Below are 20,566 nucleotides of genomic sequence, written 5' to 3'. Positions count from 1 at the left end.
ACGGAAGGGCCCGAAGGAGCCTCGCAGGGTCTGCCACAGAGCGCCAGGGCTGAGGACGAGGCCGTGACCCGCCGGCCCGCCGCCTCCGTCCCCTAACTCGTGCGAGGAGCCTCAAGGAGCCTGTTTCGGGGGCTGCGCTCGTGCTCTCTCCCAAGCCCTGCGCGGCGGAGGCCGAGGCCCGAGCCGATGACCTCCAAAGCCAAGGACACAGCCAAGGCGGAGACTCAAGAAGAGATAAGTGTCTGGTGAGCCCCCCTCATCCACGGCCCAGCCCAGGCTGCCGGCCGCGGCGATGCCCGTGGGGACCAGGACGCCGCACTCGGTGCCAAGCTCTCAACAGACTCACAGTTAAAATACTCACCCAGGGCACCTGGAGGGCAGGCCCCAGGCCCTGGGATCCAGCCCCACGCGCTCCCGCTCAGCCCCTCCCTCTCCCTCTCCCTCTGAGGCTCCCCTGCTTGTGCTCTGTCAGATAAATAAAAAAAATTTAAAAACACAAAATGACTTATCCAGGATCAAAAGCAGGCGAGGCCCAGGAAGGAAGGGGAGGCCAGAGGAAGACACTACAATACACATGTTTCAAGCAAAGGAAGAGATGAACGGGTGGTGCCGCAGGAAGGGAACTGGGCTCCTTCATAGGAAGTGGGATGGGGCTCCCTTGCACGGCCCCCACCGCCCTGCGCCCCATCCTTCCATCTGCGCGTGCGCCACCCCCACCTCCTCCACCTGCGAGCTCCCCCCAGACAGGGAAGTGCTGTCAGCCTCTGCGGCCCCTCCCCTCCCCGCGACCTCACAACATCTGCTCCGAAGAGGGCACATGTGGAAGCAAGAAATTTCACACGTTACCTCCACCTTAGATACTTGTCACTTAAAAATGTTTATTAAAATAAAGATTAAACCTATAGCCCCTTGCATAGTATTTCAAGAATCAGAAAAGAAAATAAAAGGGGAGAAGAGGTGAAAGCAGGAGAGGGGAGAGCAAGGGAGGGCAGGGAGGGCAGGGGAGGGGACAGCAGGGGAGTGGAGGGCAGGGGAGGGCAGGGGAGAGGAGGGGAGTGGAGGGCAGGGGAGAGGAGGGAAGGGCAGGGAGGACAGGGGAGAGGAGGGAAGGGCAGGGAGGACAGGGGTAGGATAAGAAAATCGTCTCTGCTCCTTCCAGGGAGTGGGGAGGAGGGAGAAGGCGGGGCCCTCACCAGAGCCAGGTTCTCTGCCCTCGGGACCGGGACCGGCTGGTCCAGAGAAGTTTCCAGCAGAGCAGAGGCCAAGCGCCACCGACACCCAAGCCCAGGGAACAGGCTTCCGCGCGGGGGAGTAAACACGGGGACGTGGGCCGGAGAACCGCAATGTGGGAAAGCCTGGAGACGCAGCGGCCGGGCCGCGAGCCTCTACGTGGCCGCGGGCGCCACGATCTGCTGGACGTAGTTGACGACGTTGCTGTGGAGCTGCTTGGCAGTGGCCGCGAAGGTCTCCCTGGCGAGGGCCTGGGCCTCCCGGCTGCCCCCCATCATGGCGCGGTACAGCGGGAGGGTATACTTCTGCTTCCCCTGCAAGAAACGCGGGGCCTGAGCACCGCTCGGCGAGTCCGCGGGCCCCGGGGCCTCGGCAGGCGCCAAAGGGAGGAGGCTCTCAGCGAGGGGTCCCAGACAGGCGGCTCTTATGCTGGCGTCTTCGTGGGGGCCAAGGGTCCCCGCGGGTGGATCTCAGTATCACCCCGACCCCTGCTAGCTCAGGGCATCTACACTCCCCTTCTTCTTCTTCTTCTCCCTTTTTTTTAAGCTGGTCTCCCCAGCACGGAGCCCAGCGCAGGGCCTGAGCTCAAGACCAAGATCAGACCTGAGCCGAGATCGAGAGTCAGCGATTAACCGACCGAGCCACCCAGGCGCCCCTGGGGGTCTACACTCAACCCAGCATGAGGACGGTTGGCACAGTGGGGCTCCCAGCTGGGAAGGCTGTTGGTGGGTGGCCACCAAGCCAGGGGCTGACCCACGGGCTGCGGTGGGTGACACGGGGGTCACAGGAGGCTCGACCCTTCTTCCCCATGTGTTAGCTGGACCAGCTCGGACCCCTCAGGCCACACCAGCTGATCCCAGAAAAGCTCCCCAGCCCTGTAGGCTTCCCCGCCATGGCAACGCCTTCTCCGGCACCCTGAGCAGGGTCCTCCCCCCCCCACCCCGTCCCACCCCCACCCTGTCCACAGAGGGGCAGACGGTGAGGCTCTACGCTCAGGACTGTGGCCGGGGAGGCGAGGGGCCCACCGCGTGCCTGAAGGGGGCAGGAGGTGGGGTCACTCACCTGGCTCTGGAGAAATTCCTTCACCTTCCAGAAATCCTCCTGGTGGTCATTCTTAAGGACGATCTGGCCCCATCGGAGCCGGAGCTCCGCGTTCTGGGAGTTTGAGACCTTCGGGTAGGTCTCTGCCAGTTTTTTCACATTCCCTGAAAAAAGAACATGGGTTTTTACTGGCGGCGTCGCCAGAGCCACGAGCCAGGGGCCTAACTCCACCCTCAACAGGCACGTGTCTGCCCAAGGCCCCCCGAAAGCACGGGGAACGACGTCGAGGGGTTCCCAAGCGCCCACCTTACGCCGTCCTGCTCACCTTGCTCCGGAAGGTAATGCCCGGCTCTCAACCTCACCTTCATTTTTCTAAGGCTCCTCCACCAAACTTCCCTCAACGTAATCAGCCCGTGTCCCCGTCCCGCTCTCCTCCCGGCCTCAAGCACAGGGATCCTCCTAACGTCTCCTGCGCCCCCGTCTTCTCCCACCACCACTGAGCTGCTGAATGCTGCCTTGGCTTCCACTGTCTCCTTACAACACGCCTGGACCCCTGGGTGCACGTTATCTCTGCTGAGCAGCGACACGCGTTAGTGGCTGAGAGCTTCCGGGGCCCAGCCCCGCCGGCTGTTGGCTTCGTGGCCTCTTCGTGCCCCAGGTCACCCCGTCACACGGGGCTCACATCACAGCCCCCGGGCGCCGAGCGGTCGCAAGGACTCAGAGGCGTGGGTGCACGCGGGGCTCTGGGATCCCATTCCCCACGGCGCCCGTGCGGATGGCTGACGTCAGCCGGGGCGCACCCTGCCAGGTGCTTGCATCCACCCGCCAGCACCCGGCAGGTGCCCGAGGGCGAGCCTTGCCTCCTCCCTGAGTCTCCCTCGCCCCTGATGTCAAGCCCTGTGTACGAGGAACCCTGGCCTTCTTACGTGGATTTGCCCCTTTCCCTTACCCGGAGGCAGAGGGGATCTCTGGAGGATCTTATCGAGGAAATAAACCAGCTGGTAGGTCTTCCAGGTGGAGATGGCCACAGCTCCGATGGCCCCCATGTCCAGCTCCTCGGTCGCCCACTGCTGGGCCAGCTCCTCGGCAGGCCTCATGAGGGAGTCCCCGGGGGAGAGGTCGGGGAGGTAGGGGGGCCAGCCAGGGCTATTCAACCACCGATCAAACTCAAGGCCTGTTCGGCAGAAGGAGAGAAGGGACCGGGGACCGTCGGAACTCCCCGGCAGCGGGCGCCTGGCCCTCGAGCTCCCGTCTGCGTCTACGGGCCCCAAACTCCCTAACACTGGATGTCACCTTGCTCCCGCCGCGTCCCGCTTACACCGACCCCCAGGGCCCGCTGCGTCATCGGAGCTCTCCTCTCTCTACCCACACGGTGGCTTCGAGTCGCGGTCGGCGCTGGACCGCCGGAGCCAGGCCGTGACCGCTGTCCCGGCCAGGCCCGCCCACGTGCTCCCTGAGAGCAGCGGAGGAGCGCGGGGCTGCGGCTCCGGCCCTGGGAGGCTGCCCGGGCCCAGCCCCGCCACCCAGGCCCGGTACTGGCCTCTGGCGCCTCAGTTTTATCTGGAGCCCGGTCAAGGCGGGGCGAGGCGGCCCGTGTCGCGGGCGGCCGTGGGGGGACGAGGCAACAAGCAAGCACAGGGCGAGGGCTCACGCCTGGCCAGCAAGCACTCAGTAATCATTAACCGCCACTAGCCACGGAGTCTCGCGACCTTGAAGCGGAGGCCTGGCAGCAGGGAGTGGGTGCCCCGGGCCGAGCGGTCCCAGCGGTCGGGGAAGCCGGCGCCACCAGCCCCACGACGGGCTGACTCGGGGCGCCCAGCCTGAGCGGCCTCGTCCGTCCCAGGGCACCGTCTGTCTCAGGGCGCAGGGTGGCCCCCGGGATTTTCCGTCCCTCGAACGCCGTGCGAGGCCGCCCATGCTCGCAGGCAAGGTGGGCCGGCCAGTACCGCTGCCCCGGGTCACAGCCCGCAGCTCTCCGGGCAGTGGGGTTGGGTCATGGGTGTGCGGCCGCGAGAACGGGGACAGAGGGGAGACACTGAAGGAACAAAGTGGAGAAAGCCAGGCCAGGAGGACACGAGAGAGTCTCTCCGTGGACGGGGGCCGGGGCCCGGGCTGGGCAGCTGCTCACTGCCACTTACCAGGACGCTGATGTAACGCTTCCCGCCCCGCCCTCGTCTTCCCAGACGCAGATTAGACCCCCTTCTCCACTATCTCCCAGGAGCCCACAGGCCAGCTCTCCGGCTCACCTGGAATGGAATCCACTCTCCTTTCCTTCAGCTCGGGGAAGTATTCCAAGTAGAATTCTAGAAAGTCCTCAGCTAAGATACTTTGGAATTTGAATTCATTAACATAGGCCTGCAGGGAGGGAGGTACTTTTCAGGCATTCTGGATCCCAGGGGGAGCACAGGCCCCCTGCTCCTCGGGTTCTCCTCCGACCCCTCGCCCCTTCGCCCGCCTCTACCCCTGCACTCTCGCCCAGCTGGCTTCTCTGCGCCTCCGCCTTCTCCCCTCGACTCTGAGTTGACTATACCTTGAGAAAAGTGTCAAACCGATCCTGATCACCCACCAAGTGGGCCAGGTATGACACAAAGCAGAAGCCCTTCTCGTAGGGGGTCTCGTTGTAGGTATCATCCGGGTCGACACCTAGCAGAGAAAGCAGACACTTGTAACCTGTCACTTGGGCTGTTCTTCTCCAGCTCCGGGTTCTAGGAGTAATCATGGAAGAGGTCGGATTTCAGCTTCCTCGGGTTCAGCAAGGCCAGGAAAGTTTCCAGATCCATCTTGGCCCCTCTCAAGCCACTTCAAAGTTGATCTTAAGGGGTCATTGACTACGGACCTAATACGAGGACAAAGAACCGGCCTTCCAGGGGAACTGGCAGGTTTCCTTATTCCCGGGATTGCTGTGCTCCACTGGGCTCCACTGGCTCTCGGGCTGAGCACAGGGCTTGGTGCCTTTTCAAGCCCTCTTGGTCACCAGCTACACTGAACCTCCTCCCCTCCCAGAACGACTGGTTGTTTCTACGAATGTTCTAGACCAAAATAAACTAATGACCACTCTACAGGGAGTTTTTTCATGGTCACTGGCACCGAGGAACGTGAGCTTAAATTGCACAGAAAGGTTTTAGATTAGTCATACGTGGAACTAAAGAAAAATGTCACAAAATAAAAATACATGACCTTGGACAAGTCACTTGACTTGTGGGGTGCTCACTCACGTCCTCTGTAAAAGAAGGCAAATGCTCAACCTACAAAACCACAGGTCTCATTTGATAGAAAAAGGATGGCAAAGAGCCCTGTAAGACGATAGGGGCCCGTACAAGTGCAGAGCAATGGTCAAGTCACTATGAACTGCACAAAACCAGAAAGAACTCCCGTCTGGCTGGAGTGGCTTCCGCTGAGTTGGCCTAGAGGCCAGGAAATGGCTAAAAAGAGCTCTGGAGGGCTCCGCCTTCCCAGGACGGCATTCAAGGTGTGCACCGCTCAGCACAGAGCTCAAGTAACTTGGGGCTCCAAGCTCGGTCTCGGGGAGGGGCAGTCAGAGGAGCCTCCTGGACCTGGTTCGATCTTCACGCGGAGCTTGTTGAGTGGGTGTTCCTCGCCAGTGACCTCCATGTGCTGCTGAAGCAGGGCCCGCCCCGTGGCAGCTTCCAAGCAGGTGTAGGCAGAGCCTAGGGCAAAGAGAATCCTTGGAACCCTTAGGCCTCAAGAACGCCCAAGCGCCAGATTTTTCAGACAAAAGAGGGTGTGCTGCCCCCTGGTGGCCACAAGGTCAACGACTGGCCGCCGAAGCTTCAGGGCACCAGCACCACCACCCCCACCCCCACCCCCACCCCCGGGGAACCCCAGGCCCACAGGGGTCCGTGACCCAGAACCTGACTCAGCCCCTGGCTCCCTGCTGCTCTGGGCTACACACGACGCGGTGAGCTCAGGCGCTTGGTCTCACCCATACATAAGGATGAGGGAAACTCACACCCTTTCCTGGGACTGTTCCCTTTCCCCATAAAAATATTTTAATTCTTAGAGATAGTAATTTGATCTTCTATGAAAACAGATTCTTTTCACTTGGCTGTTCCCATCAGACAAGAGAAACTGTCACCCAAAATTTTTCCAAGGGTCTCTACATGTCCGTCGGGCTCTAGGGATGACAGAGGGAATGGTGGAGGGGAAGGGGACCAGGCTGCGAACTAGCCACCTCTGCCACTCTCAAGGTGCTCTGACTCTGGGCGAGCTACTCAACCTCTCTTAGGCTCAACTTCTTCATCTGCGCAGTGGGCTCACAACATCTGCTTGCAGGACCCTCAGTGGCTGAGTAGGACAGTCACAAACAGGCTCCTGTTCCATATACTCTGGATCAAAGCATACATCTGTACAAACTTTCAGGGGAGGGGGGTGCAATGGGCAATGTGTGCTAAAAAGTGTTTAAAATGTTCAGATCTCATAAATTACATTCCTAGGAATTTACCTCCATTGAGATCACCTGAAACATAAACATTTACATGTAAAAAATATTTGTCAAGATATTCTTTCATTAGAAAATAACAGGGGCGCCTAGGGACGCCCAGGGACGCCTGGGTGGCTCAGGGGTTGAGCGTCTGCCTTTGGCTCAGGGTGTGACCCTGGGGTCCCAGGATCGAGTCCCATGTCAGGCTCCCTGCATGGAGCCTGCTCCTCCCTCTGCCTGTGTCTCTTCCTCTCTCTCTGTGACTCTCCTGAGTAAATAAATAAAATCTTTTTTAAAAATAAAAAGAAATGTTATCCTTGTGTCTTCCTCTGTGTGTCCCTCTCCTAAAAAAACATACAAAAAAAAAAAAACCAGGGCCGCCTGGGTGCCTCTCAGGTTAAGTGTCCAACTCCTGATTTCAGCTCAGGTCATGATCTCAGGGTCGTGAGACCGAGCCCCACCATGGGCTCCTCGCACAGTCTGCTTGAGAATGTCTCTCCCTCAGCCCTTCCCCCTGCTCACACACAGTCTCTTTCTCAAAAGAAAGAAGAAAAAGAAAAATCAAAAATAACCTAATAACCAGAAACTAAGTAAGTTAAGAAACATACTCTGTAGCTATAGAAGAAATTTTTTTTTTTAATGGAAGAAAATTTAATGACCTGGGAAAACGCTTAACTTTATCAAGTCAAAAAAAAAAAAAAAAAAGGCAGTTGGAAGGTCTGATGATTCATACACCCACACAGGAAAATGTTTGAAAGGATATACACCGATTTTCTCCGAACACTGAGATTATAGGTAAACATATTGTGCGTGCTTTCCCATATATTTCAAAATAGATTTTGATGTGAGAAATAATAAAAACAATAAATGTTATATTTTTAGAGTACCTGATATATAGCAGGTTTTCCATAATGAGACAATGTTGAGAAAATATCTTAAAAGCACACCTGGGCTCAATTTGGGGTTCTGGCCTCACCTGCTAAGTGGCTGGGGCACATTTCTCGCACTTTTCGAGTCATAGTGAACTCATACATAAAATGGAGATAACATCTGTTTCATAGGGCTATTGTAAAACCATTAAATGATGTTATTTTTAATAAGGTGCCTGTACAAAGCCGGTATGTAGGTGTTCAATAGAAAGTCATGATTAGGGGATCCCTGGGTGGCGCAGCGGTTTGGCGCCTGCCTTTGGCCCGGGGCGCGATTCTGGAGACCCGGGATCGAGTCCCACATCGGGCTCCCGGTGCATGGAGCCCGCTTCTCCCTCTGCCTGTGTCTCTGCCTCTCTCTCGCTCTCTCTGTGACTATCATAAATAAATAAAAAATTAAAAAAAAAAAAAAAAGAAAGTCATGATTATAATGATCGTACAATTCATTGTAAAACCAACTAGCTATCTGGGTGGACAGCGCTGGGCAATTCTCCTGGAGGGGTTGCCTGGCTGTTGGGAGAGCAGAGCATGGAGCGTGCCTTCAGCTTAGACGAGGGTTCACTCAGCCAACACGGAGGTCCTGAGACCACCCCCTCCACTCCCGTGCTTACTGATTTCATGCCATGCAACGCCACGGGGCTGCTTTACTTAGAAGGAACTTCTGTCTAGAGTTGGCCCTTGCTGGCCTCTCCCTCGAGCTTTCCGCATTACTATTCCTCCCTTCACGCCCACTTGTGTCCCGAAACCCCGAAGGAGATCACACCAGCCTCACAGGTGGAAGCAGGCAGAGCAGGGTCCTAGGCAAAGGACGGGCACCTGGGCGCTGGCTTACCAAAGAGGACAGTGGAGATCCTCCTCTGAGCATACATGGTGAAACCTTCATTGAGCCAGAATTCACCCCAGTTGGCATTGGTGACCAGGTTCCCAAACCAACTGTGGGAGATCTCGTGGATGATGACATCGGCCAAGGAGCGGTCCCCTGCTAGCAGGCAGGGGGTGACAAAGGTCAGACAAGGGTTCTCCATTCCTCCAAATGGAAAGGATGGCGGCATGAAGAGCAGGTCATATCTGCCGAGAGAGTGGGAGGTCACAGACCCTGCCTCACTTCCCCAGGCAGGACTCTCGGTCCTGGGAGACGTAACCCTGGGGCCAGCACTGAAATGACACCCAGCGTCCTCCGCCGTCCAGCCAGCTCGCTGGGACCTCCCATTCCCCAGGTTTTGCTTTCTCGAAGGCCAGGCCAGTCTCTGAAACCTCCCTGTTCTCCTTCCAAGCAGGGTATGGCCGTACCATCGGCTCGGTCAATTAGTTCACGATGGCTCAGGTGGGGTCACAAAGATCTAACAGCCTTTTTTTTTTTTTCTAACAGCCTTGTATCTGAGGCGGCTAAAGTCTGAAGATGTCAAAGGAGAAAACGGGAGTGTGTGGCTGCTTCTAGCAACCAAGTCACAAAGGTCCCCTGACAGCGTTTCCCGGACTCCACACTCAGCAGCTGGAAGGCACTTCAATAACCCTCCCTCTCGGGATGCCCTGCTCAGCAACAGTGAATGAGGCCTGGCTTATCCCTCCCTCTTGCTCGTCCTCCTCTCCTTTACTTCTGGGATTGGGGGCTGGCTCTGCTCTAGGAGACAGGAGAAGCAGCAGCACCAGAAGGAAGGCAGGGGGAAACCAGGGACTCGGGTTAACAAAAGACATTGGGATCGACGTGATACCACACCTTCCCCAGACGTAGGGTCCAAAGAGTTTTTCTCCTGTTGCCAGAAATTCTTCTATCACTCCGTTGTACTCCTCCTTGGCAGCGTCAATCAGGCAGGGCTCAGCCCACACCCGGCTCCTAAAGACAAGAACACAGAAGGAGCAGGATGGTGCTTGGAGACTCGACCCTGAAAGCACCCGCAGAAACCTGGCAGTTGCATATCTGAGCCAAATGAATGTGACACTGTGGCCAGCCACAGAGGCAGGAGGTGCAAGGTCGGATCCCCTGCACGGGCCCGAGAGACTGCGCGCGACACCTGATAAATAAGAACCCAACACAGCGACAAGGAGGAACTGCCTCCCGTGTGCAACAGGCTCAAACTCACGGCGCCATAATTTTCTGTCTCCAACACCAAATGTGACCTTGTAAGTCACTGACCTCTCTGAGCTTCAGTGTGCCCATCTGTGAAGCGAGCGGGAAAGAGGAAAGAAGACAGCATATAAAAGCCCTTCATACAGCGGCTCACACGGTGAAAGCTGGTTTCCTCCTCCCCGTGGTGATTCTCACAACCCGGGGAAGTGAAAGCAACTCCAGGGGTAACCCCACACTAACATTAATAGAAAAGTGTGACTATCGGGCAGCCCCGGGGGTGCAGCAGTTTAGCGCCACCTGCAGCCCGCGGCGTGATCCTGGAGACCCGGGATCGAGTCCCACGTCGGGCTCCCTGCATGGATCCTGCTTCTCCCTCTGCCTGTGTCTCTGCCTCTCTCTCTCTCTTGCTCCGTATCTCTCATGAGTAAATAAAATAAAAATCTTAAAAAAAAAAAAAAGTGTGACTATCTGGGAATGGCAGTGGCAATTGTGCTTCTAAGAGAGGTGTCTTTATTTTTAGGAGCGGCATCCTGACTGGCTTGCTTCTAAATGGCCAAGCAAAACCAAAAACGCATCCACACCAAAAAACTGATATTAATAAATGAAACTAATATGGCAAAATGGATGAGCATGCAGGCGTTCAATGCATTGCTTTCTCAATTATCTGTATGAAATTTGCGAAATAAAAAGAAGGGGAGGGGCGCCTGGGTGGCTCAGTGGGTAAGCAACCAACTCTTGGTTTCAGCTCAGATCATGAGATCAAGCCTTATGTCAGGCTCTGCAAGGAGTCTGCTTGAGGTTCTCTCTCTCCCTCTGCCCCTCCCATTTGTGCTCTCTCTCTCTCTCTCTCAAAATAAATAAATATTCAAAAAAAAAGGGCGGGGGAAGAAGGGGAAACATGGTGGAAAGGGGGTAAAAATCAAGATCCAGCCCCACAGAAAGTCTGGGCTGAGAAGGGAGGTGATTAGCCCAAGGCTGTTCACTGAATTCAAGGATGAGCTGACCTCAGAGTTCAAGGGTCCTGTAGCCCAAGACCGCCCTGGCCAAGAGCTTCTGGATGTTCCACAGCACTGTCCTCCTACACAGACATACTGGATGGAGAAGAAGATGGCAAAGTAGACGGTTCCGGGTCAGGGGAGAGGGAAGGCTTCCTCCTGGGCCCTGCAGAGGCTCAGGGACTGTTCTAGCAGGAGGAGAAAGGGCAGGTGCTTCCCAAGTAGCAGACACAAGACCCTAGCAGTGGAAACGGTACGTGCAGGTGAGGAGCCACTGACAGTCTGGGCCACTGGAGCACTCATCGTCAGACGGCGGATGGGGCGAGGAGGGGAAGGGCAGGGAGGGAGGTTCTCAGAGCTCCAGTCACAAAGGGCCGACAGGCCACGTGACACAGCTGGACCTCCAGAGCCATGAGAGCACTGTATTTATTTTTATTTTTAAAAAATATTTTTTAAAGATTTTATTTATTTATTCATGAGAGACACAGAGAGAGGCAGAGACACAGGCAGAGAGAGCTCCTGTAGGAAGCCCGATGTAGGACTTGATCCCAGAACTCACAACCTGAGCCAAAGGTCAAATGCTGAGCCCCCCAGGTGTCCCACCGCAAGAGCATTTTAAACCAATAAGTGGTATTATCAGATTGAGCCCTGAGAGATCACTCGAGTGGCAGTACCCAGAAGATACCTTTAAATTACACAAGCAAGTACATATTCCCAAGAAAAGTATGTAGCAGAGGAGAAGGGGCCCAGAACAGAGTCTTGGGCGACACCAGCACATGGCGGGCTGGGCAGAGAAGAGCCCACAACAGAGACCAGGAGGAGGAACCGGGCAGTCCTGGAACTGGGACAGAATTGCGTCACGGGAGCCAGAGGTGGGTCAACGGAGGCAGAAGAAAAAGCACAGAACGCCGAGGCAAGGACTGAGGAGCCATGTGCTTTAGGTGGTGGGGCCAGTGGCCTCTCTCACTACAGGAGTTTCTGTGGCACGACGGGGAGAGGTGCTGGATTTCCACGGGTCCAAGTAGTCCATGGGGGGTGGGTGAGCATAAAGGCTACTCTTCTAAGAAACCTGGCTAAGAAGGGGAGCGGAAGGTAGTGTGCTAGGAGGGAAGGTGGAGTCAATGAGTTTGCTTTTTGCTTTGTTTGGCACAGAACCAAGGACGGCTCAGATGCAGAGATCTGGCTTTAAATAGGATGGACCCCTCTTCAGAGTCCAGAGGGGAAAAGGGAAGGATGAAAATGACTTTTACATGAAAAACAGGAAGCTGACATAACCATATCTGATGCATTAAATATTCTCACTAAAGTAGGAGACAAGATATCTGCTTGGAGTGAGGGTCTGGTGTTTGAATTGGAAAATTGAAGACGAAAGTCTTCGTTTGAGGACAGTCATCTAGAAAGATAAATAAAAGGACTGGTGAGCAATATTGGAAGCTTATCTATAGTTGAAGACTACGTTTGCTCTGCTTTTCTTGAAAACCACATGAATGTCTATTTTGACTTTTAATTCCAACTTTTCACCAAGAAACCAGAAATGGGTCGTAGAACCAGTATGCACAGCTGCATTACTTCTCCTTCTCTCAGACACCCAGGTACAGAAGCAGAGAAGAGGGACAGTAGGCCCCGGGGCTGGAAGTTAGAGCAGCAGCATAGTTTGCAAGGTGGCCCCGGTGTTGGGAGGGGAGGATCAACCCCACACCTGGGGCCACAGAGAAAAGATGGACCGGCCACGAGACGCTGGCTGCCCAGGAGGAAATGCACAGCTTGCAGGAATTAAGGCCTCAGTGAGCTTGCAAAGCAGATGTAGTGGGAATGAGGCCACCAGGGGGCCAGGAGGTCAAGAGGGTGAGGTCAGAGAATGAATGAGTGGAAGGTGTTTAAAATCGCTGCCACAGACAGTTCACGCGAATGCCCTCGGCTAGGCCCCAGGCTGCAGAGCGCGCCGGTGACTGGTGACTGTAAGGGGTTGAGTCAGGGGGAGAGGAAACCTGAAGCCACCCTCGATCCTGGGCGTTGGGACAGGTAATCCCGATGGAGAAAAAAGTCACCAAAGATGATGTGACAGCGTACCAGGCTGAGAAAAGACCATGTTACAGGAGTAAGAGTCCTCAAGGAATTGCTTTGTGATCAGCTTGGATACCACAACTAGCAAAGTCCTTTATCCCAGGCCATGTCAGCTTGCTACAACTAGTAGGTGAAGGCCAGGCTAGACAGGGGGCATCCAAGATACCTCCTCCACTACACAGATTTCTGTCAAAACAAACTGGAATGCTCTCAGTCCAGCTGGAATTTTATCACCAGTATCTGTCGTAACAAGCACGGGATTTGCAATAGAAATGCCTCGGCTGGAATTCCAGTTCTGCTAACGATGTGACTTTGCACAAGCAATTCCACCAGAAGCCTCAGCGTGCTTATCTGTGAAATGGAGACAATAGTAACCTCCACCCCCATCCCCACCCTGAAGAGATTATACGTAAAATATGACTGAGATATATCCACCAACTCTTCTGCCCAGGACTTCCCTCCCGTGGTAACAGCCACTGGGACTGGCGGCAAAGTCTGCCGGATGACCTTCTCATCTAACTCGCCTTCGCTAGACCCTAGGCTGTGCTCCAAGAGGCAAGGACCATCTGCCTGATAAGAGAAGTAATAAGTTATCAGCACCAGTTAAATGGATTCTATCACCTGGACTGATGTATTATATTGTCGTTTTATTACAGACGGCTCAGAAAAAAAAAATCAGCATTCTCTGGTGTGTTTGGAATACATTTTTCTTTCATTCCTCATTAATAGCTCATACTCTTACTAACAGAACCTTAGTAACTTCTCTAAAACGACTTTCCTTATCTATTTTCCTGTCAACTGCCAACGCTGACACTCCTTTGCTTACCTACTACCCTATGTGCCAGAAAGACTGCCCTTCATGGCAAGAGAGCACCTGCTCTTTCTGGACTGGTATTGTTTGCACTGTGTGTGCGGGGACACATGCCAGTGGCATCCCACCTATCATTCGCTCTGAAACCCAGGAACTAGGATTCGTGATCTGAGCAGTGCTGCTGAGCCCAGCTATGAAGTCTGACGCTTGTGACCAATGCCGTCAAGGATACCATTACCCCCAGGAGCTGAGAGGTCATAGCAACAGAGCCAGGAAATGCGCCACAGCTTTACTATCCAACCTCTGATCGTTTTACATCAGGATTACACTGGACTGGCAGATAATATGAGAGCCAGGAAAAACCTACACTCCCGGTCAAGTTTCTTTTCACAGGAAACCTTACAAAATCCTTCTTTATCACCATCAAACCCATCTGATTTCCCGGAGGATCTCTGCCACCACGGGTTCAGGTTTGTTCATCTGGAGCACACAAAAAAGGAGCTCCCACTTTCCTCTCCTGAGGCAAACAATGAGATCAAAGTTGTATATTTCCAGGAATTAAGTGCTAGAGAAAATGGGGAGGTTTGGTACAAAGATTAAAAAGCAAATACAATTGCTAGAAGGGAATTCAGAACTAAAAGATACTAATAAAGATCAGTCTTCTAAAACTTCTGGCTTGGTGCCTACCTGCACCCCACAAGGTGGCCCAGGACAGAAGCTACTGGTAGCAGGACTGATGACCTGATTCTAGACAGCAGGATTAGAGTGGGAGGGAGCAGGGAGGGAAGGCAGAAAGAGAAGACTTCCTCCCTCTGTACACATGCCACACGCCTCTGGGCTGCAGAGAGGCTGTCCATTCAGAGAGGATGCAAGACTGTCCCAAGAACCATCCCAGCTGGGCCATTGGTCAGAGGCCTCCCGGCCTCAAGGTCAGTCCAACCTTGCCTGTGGGGGTCTCGTTTCCTACCTGGGTCCAACTTCAGCCGAAACCAGATCTCCGATGGCCAAAGCTATCAGATAGGAGGGGATGGGCTGACACATCTGGAAGAAGAACTTATTAGGACCTCTCTTCTCCCAGGTGCTAGCACTCATCACAGCTGTGAAGCCATCTGGGACCTGACAAGAGAGAAAGCTTAGGAGATTTTACCTGGAGAGTCTCCTGATTTGCTCAAAGAACAGCATGGCTTACAACCTGCATAGTGATAGCGATGACCTGGAGCCCATTTTGGAGAACAAAAAGGTTCAAGAAACTAAACTTGTGCTAAGCTGGTGGCATTTAACACAAATAAAATTCCTGTCCATGGGGGAATTTTGCAGAGGTGCCACTGGATGGATGTAACAATTTAACAGCTGAAAGGTAATCAGATAGATCTGAAATTATATTTTCAATCCCAAGAGCAGGTGCACTTAACTTTAGCCCCCTTACCTCAACAAGAGCAGAATATCTGCATTTCACTGCAGGAGTGTCGAAGCAAGGGAAGAAGGCCCGGTTTAAGACAGCCTGACCCTGGGTATAGACAAAAGGCTTCTCCTTTCCTGCTGTCTGCTCAGGAGCCAACCAGCAAACCTAAGAGAATAAAAGAACATTTCAAAACTGACACCCCCTACATGAGCTCAGTCCAGCCAGAGAAAAGGAGCTGGCTGGCCTGGGAGAATTTTAGGTAATCCTTACAATCCTGCCAGCAGTTTAGCCCTGACTGGGAAGTTCTCTCCTACTGTGTATTTAATCCACCCTAGAATCCATGCCAAGGTATGGCGTCCACTTCACATGGTAGAAACACTACAAAGGGTCTGTTTCTCACATCCCATTGGGTATCTCAAGAGTTCCAGACATGGCCTCTGACCCTGGCATCCTATCTTCCTCCTCTGAGTCCCTCACACTGTAATAGTTTCTCGTTAAAAAACAAACAGGGACACCTGGCTCAGGGTTGAGCGTCTGCCTTCGGCTCAGGTCGTGACCCAGGGTCCCAGGATCGAGTCCCACATCGGGCTCCCCGCAGGGAGCCTGCTTCTCCCTCTACCCGCGTCTCTGTCTCTCTCTGGGTCTCTCATGAATAAATAAATAAAATCTTAAAACAAACAAACAAAAAACCAATGAGGAAGCAGCTGTATTTGAACTTGTGATAAAAGGCATAGAAATGCAGAAATGAAGTGGGAGGAGTCTGTGATGAATACATGTTCTCCATTCCTGACACTTACCCTTTCAGAATAGATGTACACTATAGGCATTGGCTATATACAATTATTTTTTTCTTTTAAAGATTTTACTTTTAAGTAATCTCTGCACCCAATGTGGGGCTCAAACTTACAAGCCCGAGATCAAGAGTTGCACATTCTACCACCTGAGCCAGCCAGGTGCCACGGCTAAGAAGTATATACTTCTTAATTTGTTTCCTGTTAGCCTTTAACAAAGAGCAAATCTGAGTGATTATCACAAACCCAATTTTTGCCTACAGCAAAAAGTTCACTTACAACATAGTTCACTTACAAAAGTTCACTTACAACTGGAGGAGGGGAGGGTTTGCTGGATATGTCAGCACCAAAAGCCACTTAGAATTTAGAAACCGATTACATAACTCTGGCAACCATTCATACGGGAAGCGAAACTTTCTGGTTTAAAGACGAGTAGGACTGAGATGGTTGGAAGGGAGAAAACATTCTTAAGGCGGTGGACAGCAACATGAAGAAAGGCACGGACGGGCAGGTCTCTGGGAACTGGAGGTAGGTTTCAGGTACAGAGGTGGGGGGCATGGCTCGGCAGGTGGAAAGGCTTTGAACACGGGTATTTGAGACCTGCTTTTAAGAGGCATAAGGACAGCACATGGAGATGCTGGCTTTTTATTTGCTTGAGTTTCTTTTGTAGTGTGTGTGAAAACATCAATGAGTCTCCTTCCAAAGAGTATAACAGAGATGGAAAGGAGGAGAAAGAAATGTCACAGTGCAGAAACAGCAGTGTCTCAGCCAGGTGAGTGAGGTCACCATCAACCAGTCACAAATTATGTTGATACTATGTATTCTCAATATGATGTGAAGACAGCACTGTACGTTTGTGACATTCCATGAAATTTTGCTGCGAACCTAAAATTGCTGTAAAAAAATAAATTTTATTTTTTATTTTTTAATAACCCCTGTTATTCTCATGGGAAAGACAAATTCCAACAGAGAGGCATCCTACAATACATCAGACCAATACTCAAAACTCTCAGGGTCATCAAAAACACGGAAAGTCTGAGAAATTTTCATAGCCAAGGGGAGCCTAAGGATACATGAGAGCTAAAGATACTATGGTATTCTGGATGCGATCCTGAAACAGAGAAAGTATTAAGTGAAAACTAAGAAAATCTGAAGAAGAAAAAAAAAAGCTCTGAGCTTTAGTTAATAACACTGTATCAGTATTGGTTCATTAATTGTCACAGATGTACCAGACTTGCAAAATGCTAATAGAGTAAACTGTGTGGAAGGGTATATGGAAACTGTACTATCTGCTCACTTTTCTTGTTAATCTAATGGTTTTTAATCTTTTTGGACAGAATCTCAAGCAGGCTCCACACCCAGCATGGAGAGCCAGGGCACCACAGGGCTCAATCTCACAACCCTGAGATCATGCCTCAAGCTGAAATCAAGAATTGGGCCACTTGGGATCCCTGGGTGGCTCATTGGTTTGGCGCCTGCCTTTGGCCCAGGGCGTGATCCTGGAGACCCGGGATCGAATCCCACGTCGGGCTCTCGGTGCATGGAGCCTGCTTCTCCCTCTGCCTGTGTCTCTGCCTCTCTCTCTCTCTCTCTCTCTCTGTGACTATCATAAATTAAAAAAAAAAAAAAAAAGAATTGGGCCACTTAACTGATTGAGCCACTCAGGCATTCCTAAACTGTTTTTAATTATATTAATGAAAGAACTTTAATGAGTTGACAATAAGAGCTAACACAGTATTCACTAGGTGCCGGGCACTGTTTCAGGCACTTAGACAAAGATAACTCATTTAACTTCTGTCAAGCATATAGACTAGTACCTGGCACATTTTAATAAACCCTGGTCATCCTCTCTGCCATACCGTAAGTCCTTCATCATCATCTTTAGTTGAGGTTTTTTTGTTGTTTGTTTATAATGACAGGGGAGAGAATGAAGGAGGCTGGTAGTACAAGTACTTCCACTATGTAAAAAAGAGTCTAAAGTCAGGGTGTGGCTGTTACCTACAGTGATTACGGGGAGAGCTCTCACTTAGGATGGTGGCCATGAGAAGAAGGAGTACATACAAGTGCCTTGAATGTAGTGCAAAGTGGGAATCTCCGCTGTTAGGGCTCTGATGAAAGCCATTTAGTACTCACTCTAACATGAGGTGCCACTTTCAGAGAGGGCTTTATTTTTCCAGCTTTCCTGTTTAATTCCTCGTTCCCACCCCAAGCCAGAAACTAGAACATAACAGGGCAACCAAATGCATTTACTGATGTTATGTTATCCTTAGGGGGCACTGGGTTTTTTTTTTCTTTGGAGCCTTAGAGGTTAATTGGAATTGCTTTGGACTTGTTTTTTAAACAAGCTCTATCACGGGTTCATTTATTTCCCGAGTAGTTACAGATGGAAACAGAACTGCCCTTTGAGCCAGCTCTAAGCGAGAGGAACTGCTGGCCAGATAAGTAGACTTCGGTCGCAGGCAGGGAGCCTCCCGGGGACACTTGTAACCCATCCTCCCTGAGAAAGCAACCGCAGCCTCAGGACCCTCTGGGAAGGAGCGTCCACCTCTTACAAACGCAAGCCAGATAACCACCCATCCTTTCACTTCCCATATCTGCCCCCACCCCGGAAATGTCATATCTACGAGTCCGTCAGTATTTGAGTCAGTCAAGAGCAACAGCAGGGCCAAGTTATGCCAAAGCTAGTACAGCCTAGTTGTAGTTCCCGTTTTTACTCAAATTCTTCCCTTACACAAGCCTAGGACTTTGCAGAAGAAAAGCCAAGCACCGTCTGCGGTTCGGGTTATCCAGCCCGGGCACGGGGCGCGCAGGACAAAGGGCCGACCGGCGCCCGGGGCTCCTGAGCCGGCCGGTCCAGGGCTGCCGCACGGCAAGATCTACAGCAGCTCCCAGGGACCTCGGCCCAGAGCTCAGGGAGGCGTCCAGGTCGCTGTGGGGGCAGCCGGTTCTCCGGCAGGGGCGTCTGCGGGAGGGGGCGGCAGGCGGCCGGGGGAGCAGCGCGGACGGGCGGCCGGAGCCCAGGGGAGGAGCGGCGGGGACGGGCGAGGCACGGAGCGGGCAGCTGCAGGCGGCCGCGGCCCGAGGGAGGCAGGGCGGGGGGGGGGGCGCCCCGGAGCCGGCATCGCCCTCGGCCTCCCCCCGGGGCCGGGCCGCGGCGCACTCACCCCGGGTCCCTCCCCGACGCGGTAGGTGAGCAGGACCTGGAAGCGCTCGCCGGGCGGGCAGGGCCGCGGCAGGGCCACGCACAGGGCCTGGCCGTAGTGCGCGAAGGGCTGCGCGTGGAAGGGCGCGGGCTCGGCGGGCGGCTCCCCCGGGCCGGGCCGCGGCCGCCGCAGCGTGGCCGCCGTCACCTCCAGGCACGGGTGCGCGTCGAGCCGCAGCTCGGTGGCGCCCTGGGGCAGCAGGCCGCGCAGGTCCAGGACGGCCGTGCCGCTCAGGGCCCTGCTCCCGGGGCCCGGGCCCGGAGGCCCGAACTCGGCCCGCAGGTCCAGGTGCAAGTGCAGCATCTCGAAAGCCCGGAAGTTGGAGGCCGAGGCCACGTCCACCGCCTGCGCCGAGTGCAGCGGCCGCGGGGCCGCCGAGGAGCCGCTCGGACCCGCGTCGCTCGCCATGGTCCCGCCGCGCCGTTGAGCCGCCGCCGGGAAGCCGCCCCGCGCCTCCGACCGCCCCGGGGACGCCCCGCCCCGAGCGCGCAGGCCCCCAGGCCCCGCCCCAGGCCCCGCCCCGAGCGCGCAGGCCCCGCCCCAGACCCCGCCCCGAGCGCGCAGGCCCCCCAGGCCCCGACCCCGACCCCGCCCCGAGCGCGCAGGCCCCGCCCCTCAGGCCCCGCCCCGAGCGCGCAGGCCCCAGGCCCCGCCCCAGACCCCGCCCCGAGCGCGCAGGCCCCCCAGGCCCCGCCCCCATCGCGCGGCCCCGCCCCTCATGCTCCGCCCCCGAGCGCGCAGGCCCCGTCCCAGGCCCCGCCCCGAGCGCGTAGGCCCCGCCCACATCGCGCGGCCCCCGCCCCTCATGCTCCGCCCCCGAGCGCGCAGGCCCCGCCCCCAGGGAGGCCGGGCTGGGTCACGCCCCTCTCCAAACCCCGAGATCTGACCTAACGCCCCGCCCCGCCCTTGCTCTCCAAGTCCCCAACTTCCAGCCTGTCCCGGGTACCTGAGCACCGTGGGCAGAAAGGTACAGAGGGATAGTCCGGCCCACAGTTGTCCAGGCTCATCCTACTGCGCTGTTGCCGTCGTCCCAAGCAGCACACCTTTCTCTGCGGACGTTTCGGTTCCCGATCTTCCAGGAAGGGAGCAGGACGTGCGTGCGTGGATGGAGCCCCGGGTTGGAAGAGTCGGAGTTTGAGATCTCACACTCCGCGCTGGACCGACCATTAGGGCCGTGTGACACCTTGGGCCAATCACCCCCGACAAAGGTGAACCTCTCCAAGCCCTTCTGCACCTGGAAGATAGGAGTAATAGCTCAGGAGTTAATTGTGGGTTCTCAATCCCACAGCAGATCAAGGTTCATCCCCAGCAGCTCCAAGCACACTTACCTTTCCTTCTTCTGCCAAGGAATGGTGAACCCGCACATTACGGCGTGACGCTTGGCTGTCCGTCCTGCGAGTTTTATTTCCCCTATTGTATTGTAAAGCATATTGAGCTAGGGGTACCTTTGCCTTATATTTTGTATCTTTTCTGTATGAATAGGGTTGCAATAGCCCTTCTGTGAATAAGGAGCTAGTCAATGATATTTTCACTGATCAGGTGGGAAATTAGATTTTTAAAAAGACAACATGGGAAGTTTTTCATAAAAGGT

At 54.3% G+C, this 20,566-nt stretch overlaps 1 protein-coding gene and 1 long non-coding RNA gene across 4 annotated transcripts; one reads left to right on the top strand and one right to left on the bottom strand.

Annotated features, from left to right (window-relative positions):
• Positions 1-858: 858 nt before the first annotated feature.
• On the bottom strand, positions 859-19,940 carry LOC121493844 (arginyl aminopeptidase). 3 transcript variants are annotated; one of them, XM_041760173.1, is made up of 11 exons: positions 19,922-19,940; positions 15,006-15,146; positions 14,547-14,695; positions 9,359-9,475; positions 8,474-8,709; positions 5,826-5,939; positions 4,802-4,914; positions 4,518-4,626; positions 3,221-3,445; positions 2,293-2,435; positions 859-1,544 (listed from the first exon to the last, which is right to left on the bottom strand). In XM_041760173.1, exons 3-11 carry the CDS (start codon positions 14,669-14,671, stop codon positions 1,386-1,388), a joined length of 1,341 nt encoding a protein of 446 aa, XP_041616107.1. In that variant the 5' UTR covers positions 14,672-14,695; positions 15,006-15,146; positions 19,922-19,940; the 3' UTR covers positions 859-1,385. The 3 variants fall into 3 exon arrangements, with proteins under 3 accessions (XP_041616107.1, XP_041616100.1, XP_041616092.1); XM_041760166.1 differs by lacking the exon at positions 19,922-19,940 and adding an exon at positions 18,973-19,462; XM_041760158.1 differs by lacking the exon at positions 19,922-19,940 and adding an exon at positions 18,937-19,461.
• On the top strand, positions 15,158-17,167 carry LOC121493866. The gene is made up of 3 exons (XR_005988577.1): positions 15,158-16,300; positions 16,443-16,544; positions 17,110-17,167. It is a non-coding gene; the product is annotated as an uncharacterized LOC121493866 (long non-coding RNA).
• Positions 19,941-20,566: the final 626 nt, after the last annotated feature.

Source organism: Vulpes lagopus, chromosome 1, assembly GCF_018345385.1.
Source record: "Vulpes lagopus strain Blue_001 chromosome 1, ASM1834538v1, whole genome shotgun sequence".
In the NCBI taxonomy this organism is placed as follows: domain Eukaryota; kingdom Metazoa; phylum Chordata; class Mammalia; order Carnivora; family Canidae; genus Vulpes; species Vulpes lagopus.
The sequence above is the reverse complement of the archived record's forward strand: the minus strand, read 5'-3'. Positions and strand labels throughout refer to the sequence as shown.

What these genes read in the sequence shown, in the direction of transcription:
- LOC121493844 (XM_041760158.1), bottom strand. Translation starts at nt 19,383, where the DNA reads ATGGCGAGCGACGCGGGTCCGAGCGGCTCCTCGGCGGCCCCGCGGCCG. An exon ending in TCGGCTGAAGTTGGACCCAG is followed by an intron (nt 9,476 to 14,546) that starts GTAGGAAACGAG and finishes TCTTGTCTTTAG; the next exon opens with GAGCCGGGTGTGGGCTGAGC. An exon ending in GAGATCCCCTCTGCCTCCGG is followed by an intron (nt 2,436 to 3,220) that starts GTAAGGGAAAGG and finishes TTCTTTTTTCAG; the next exon opens with GGAATGTGAAAAAACTGGCA.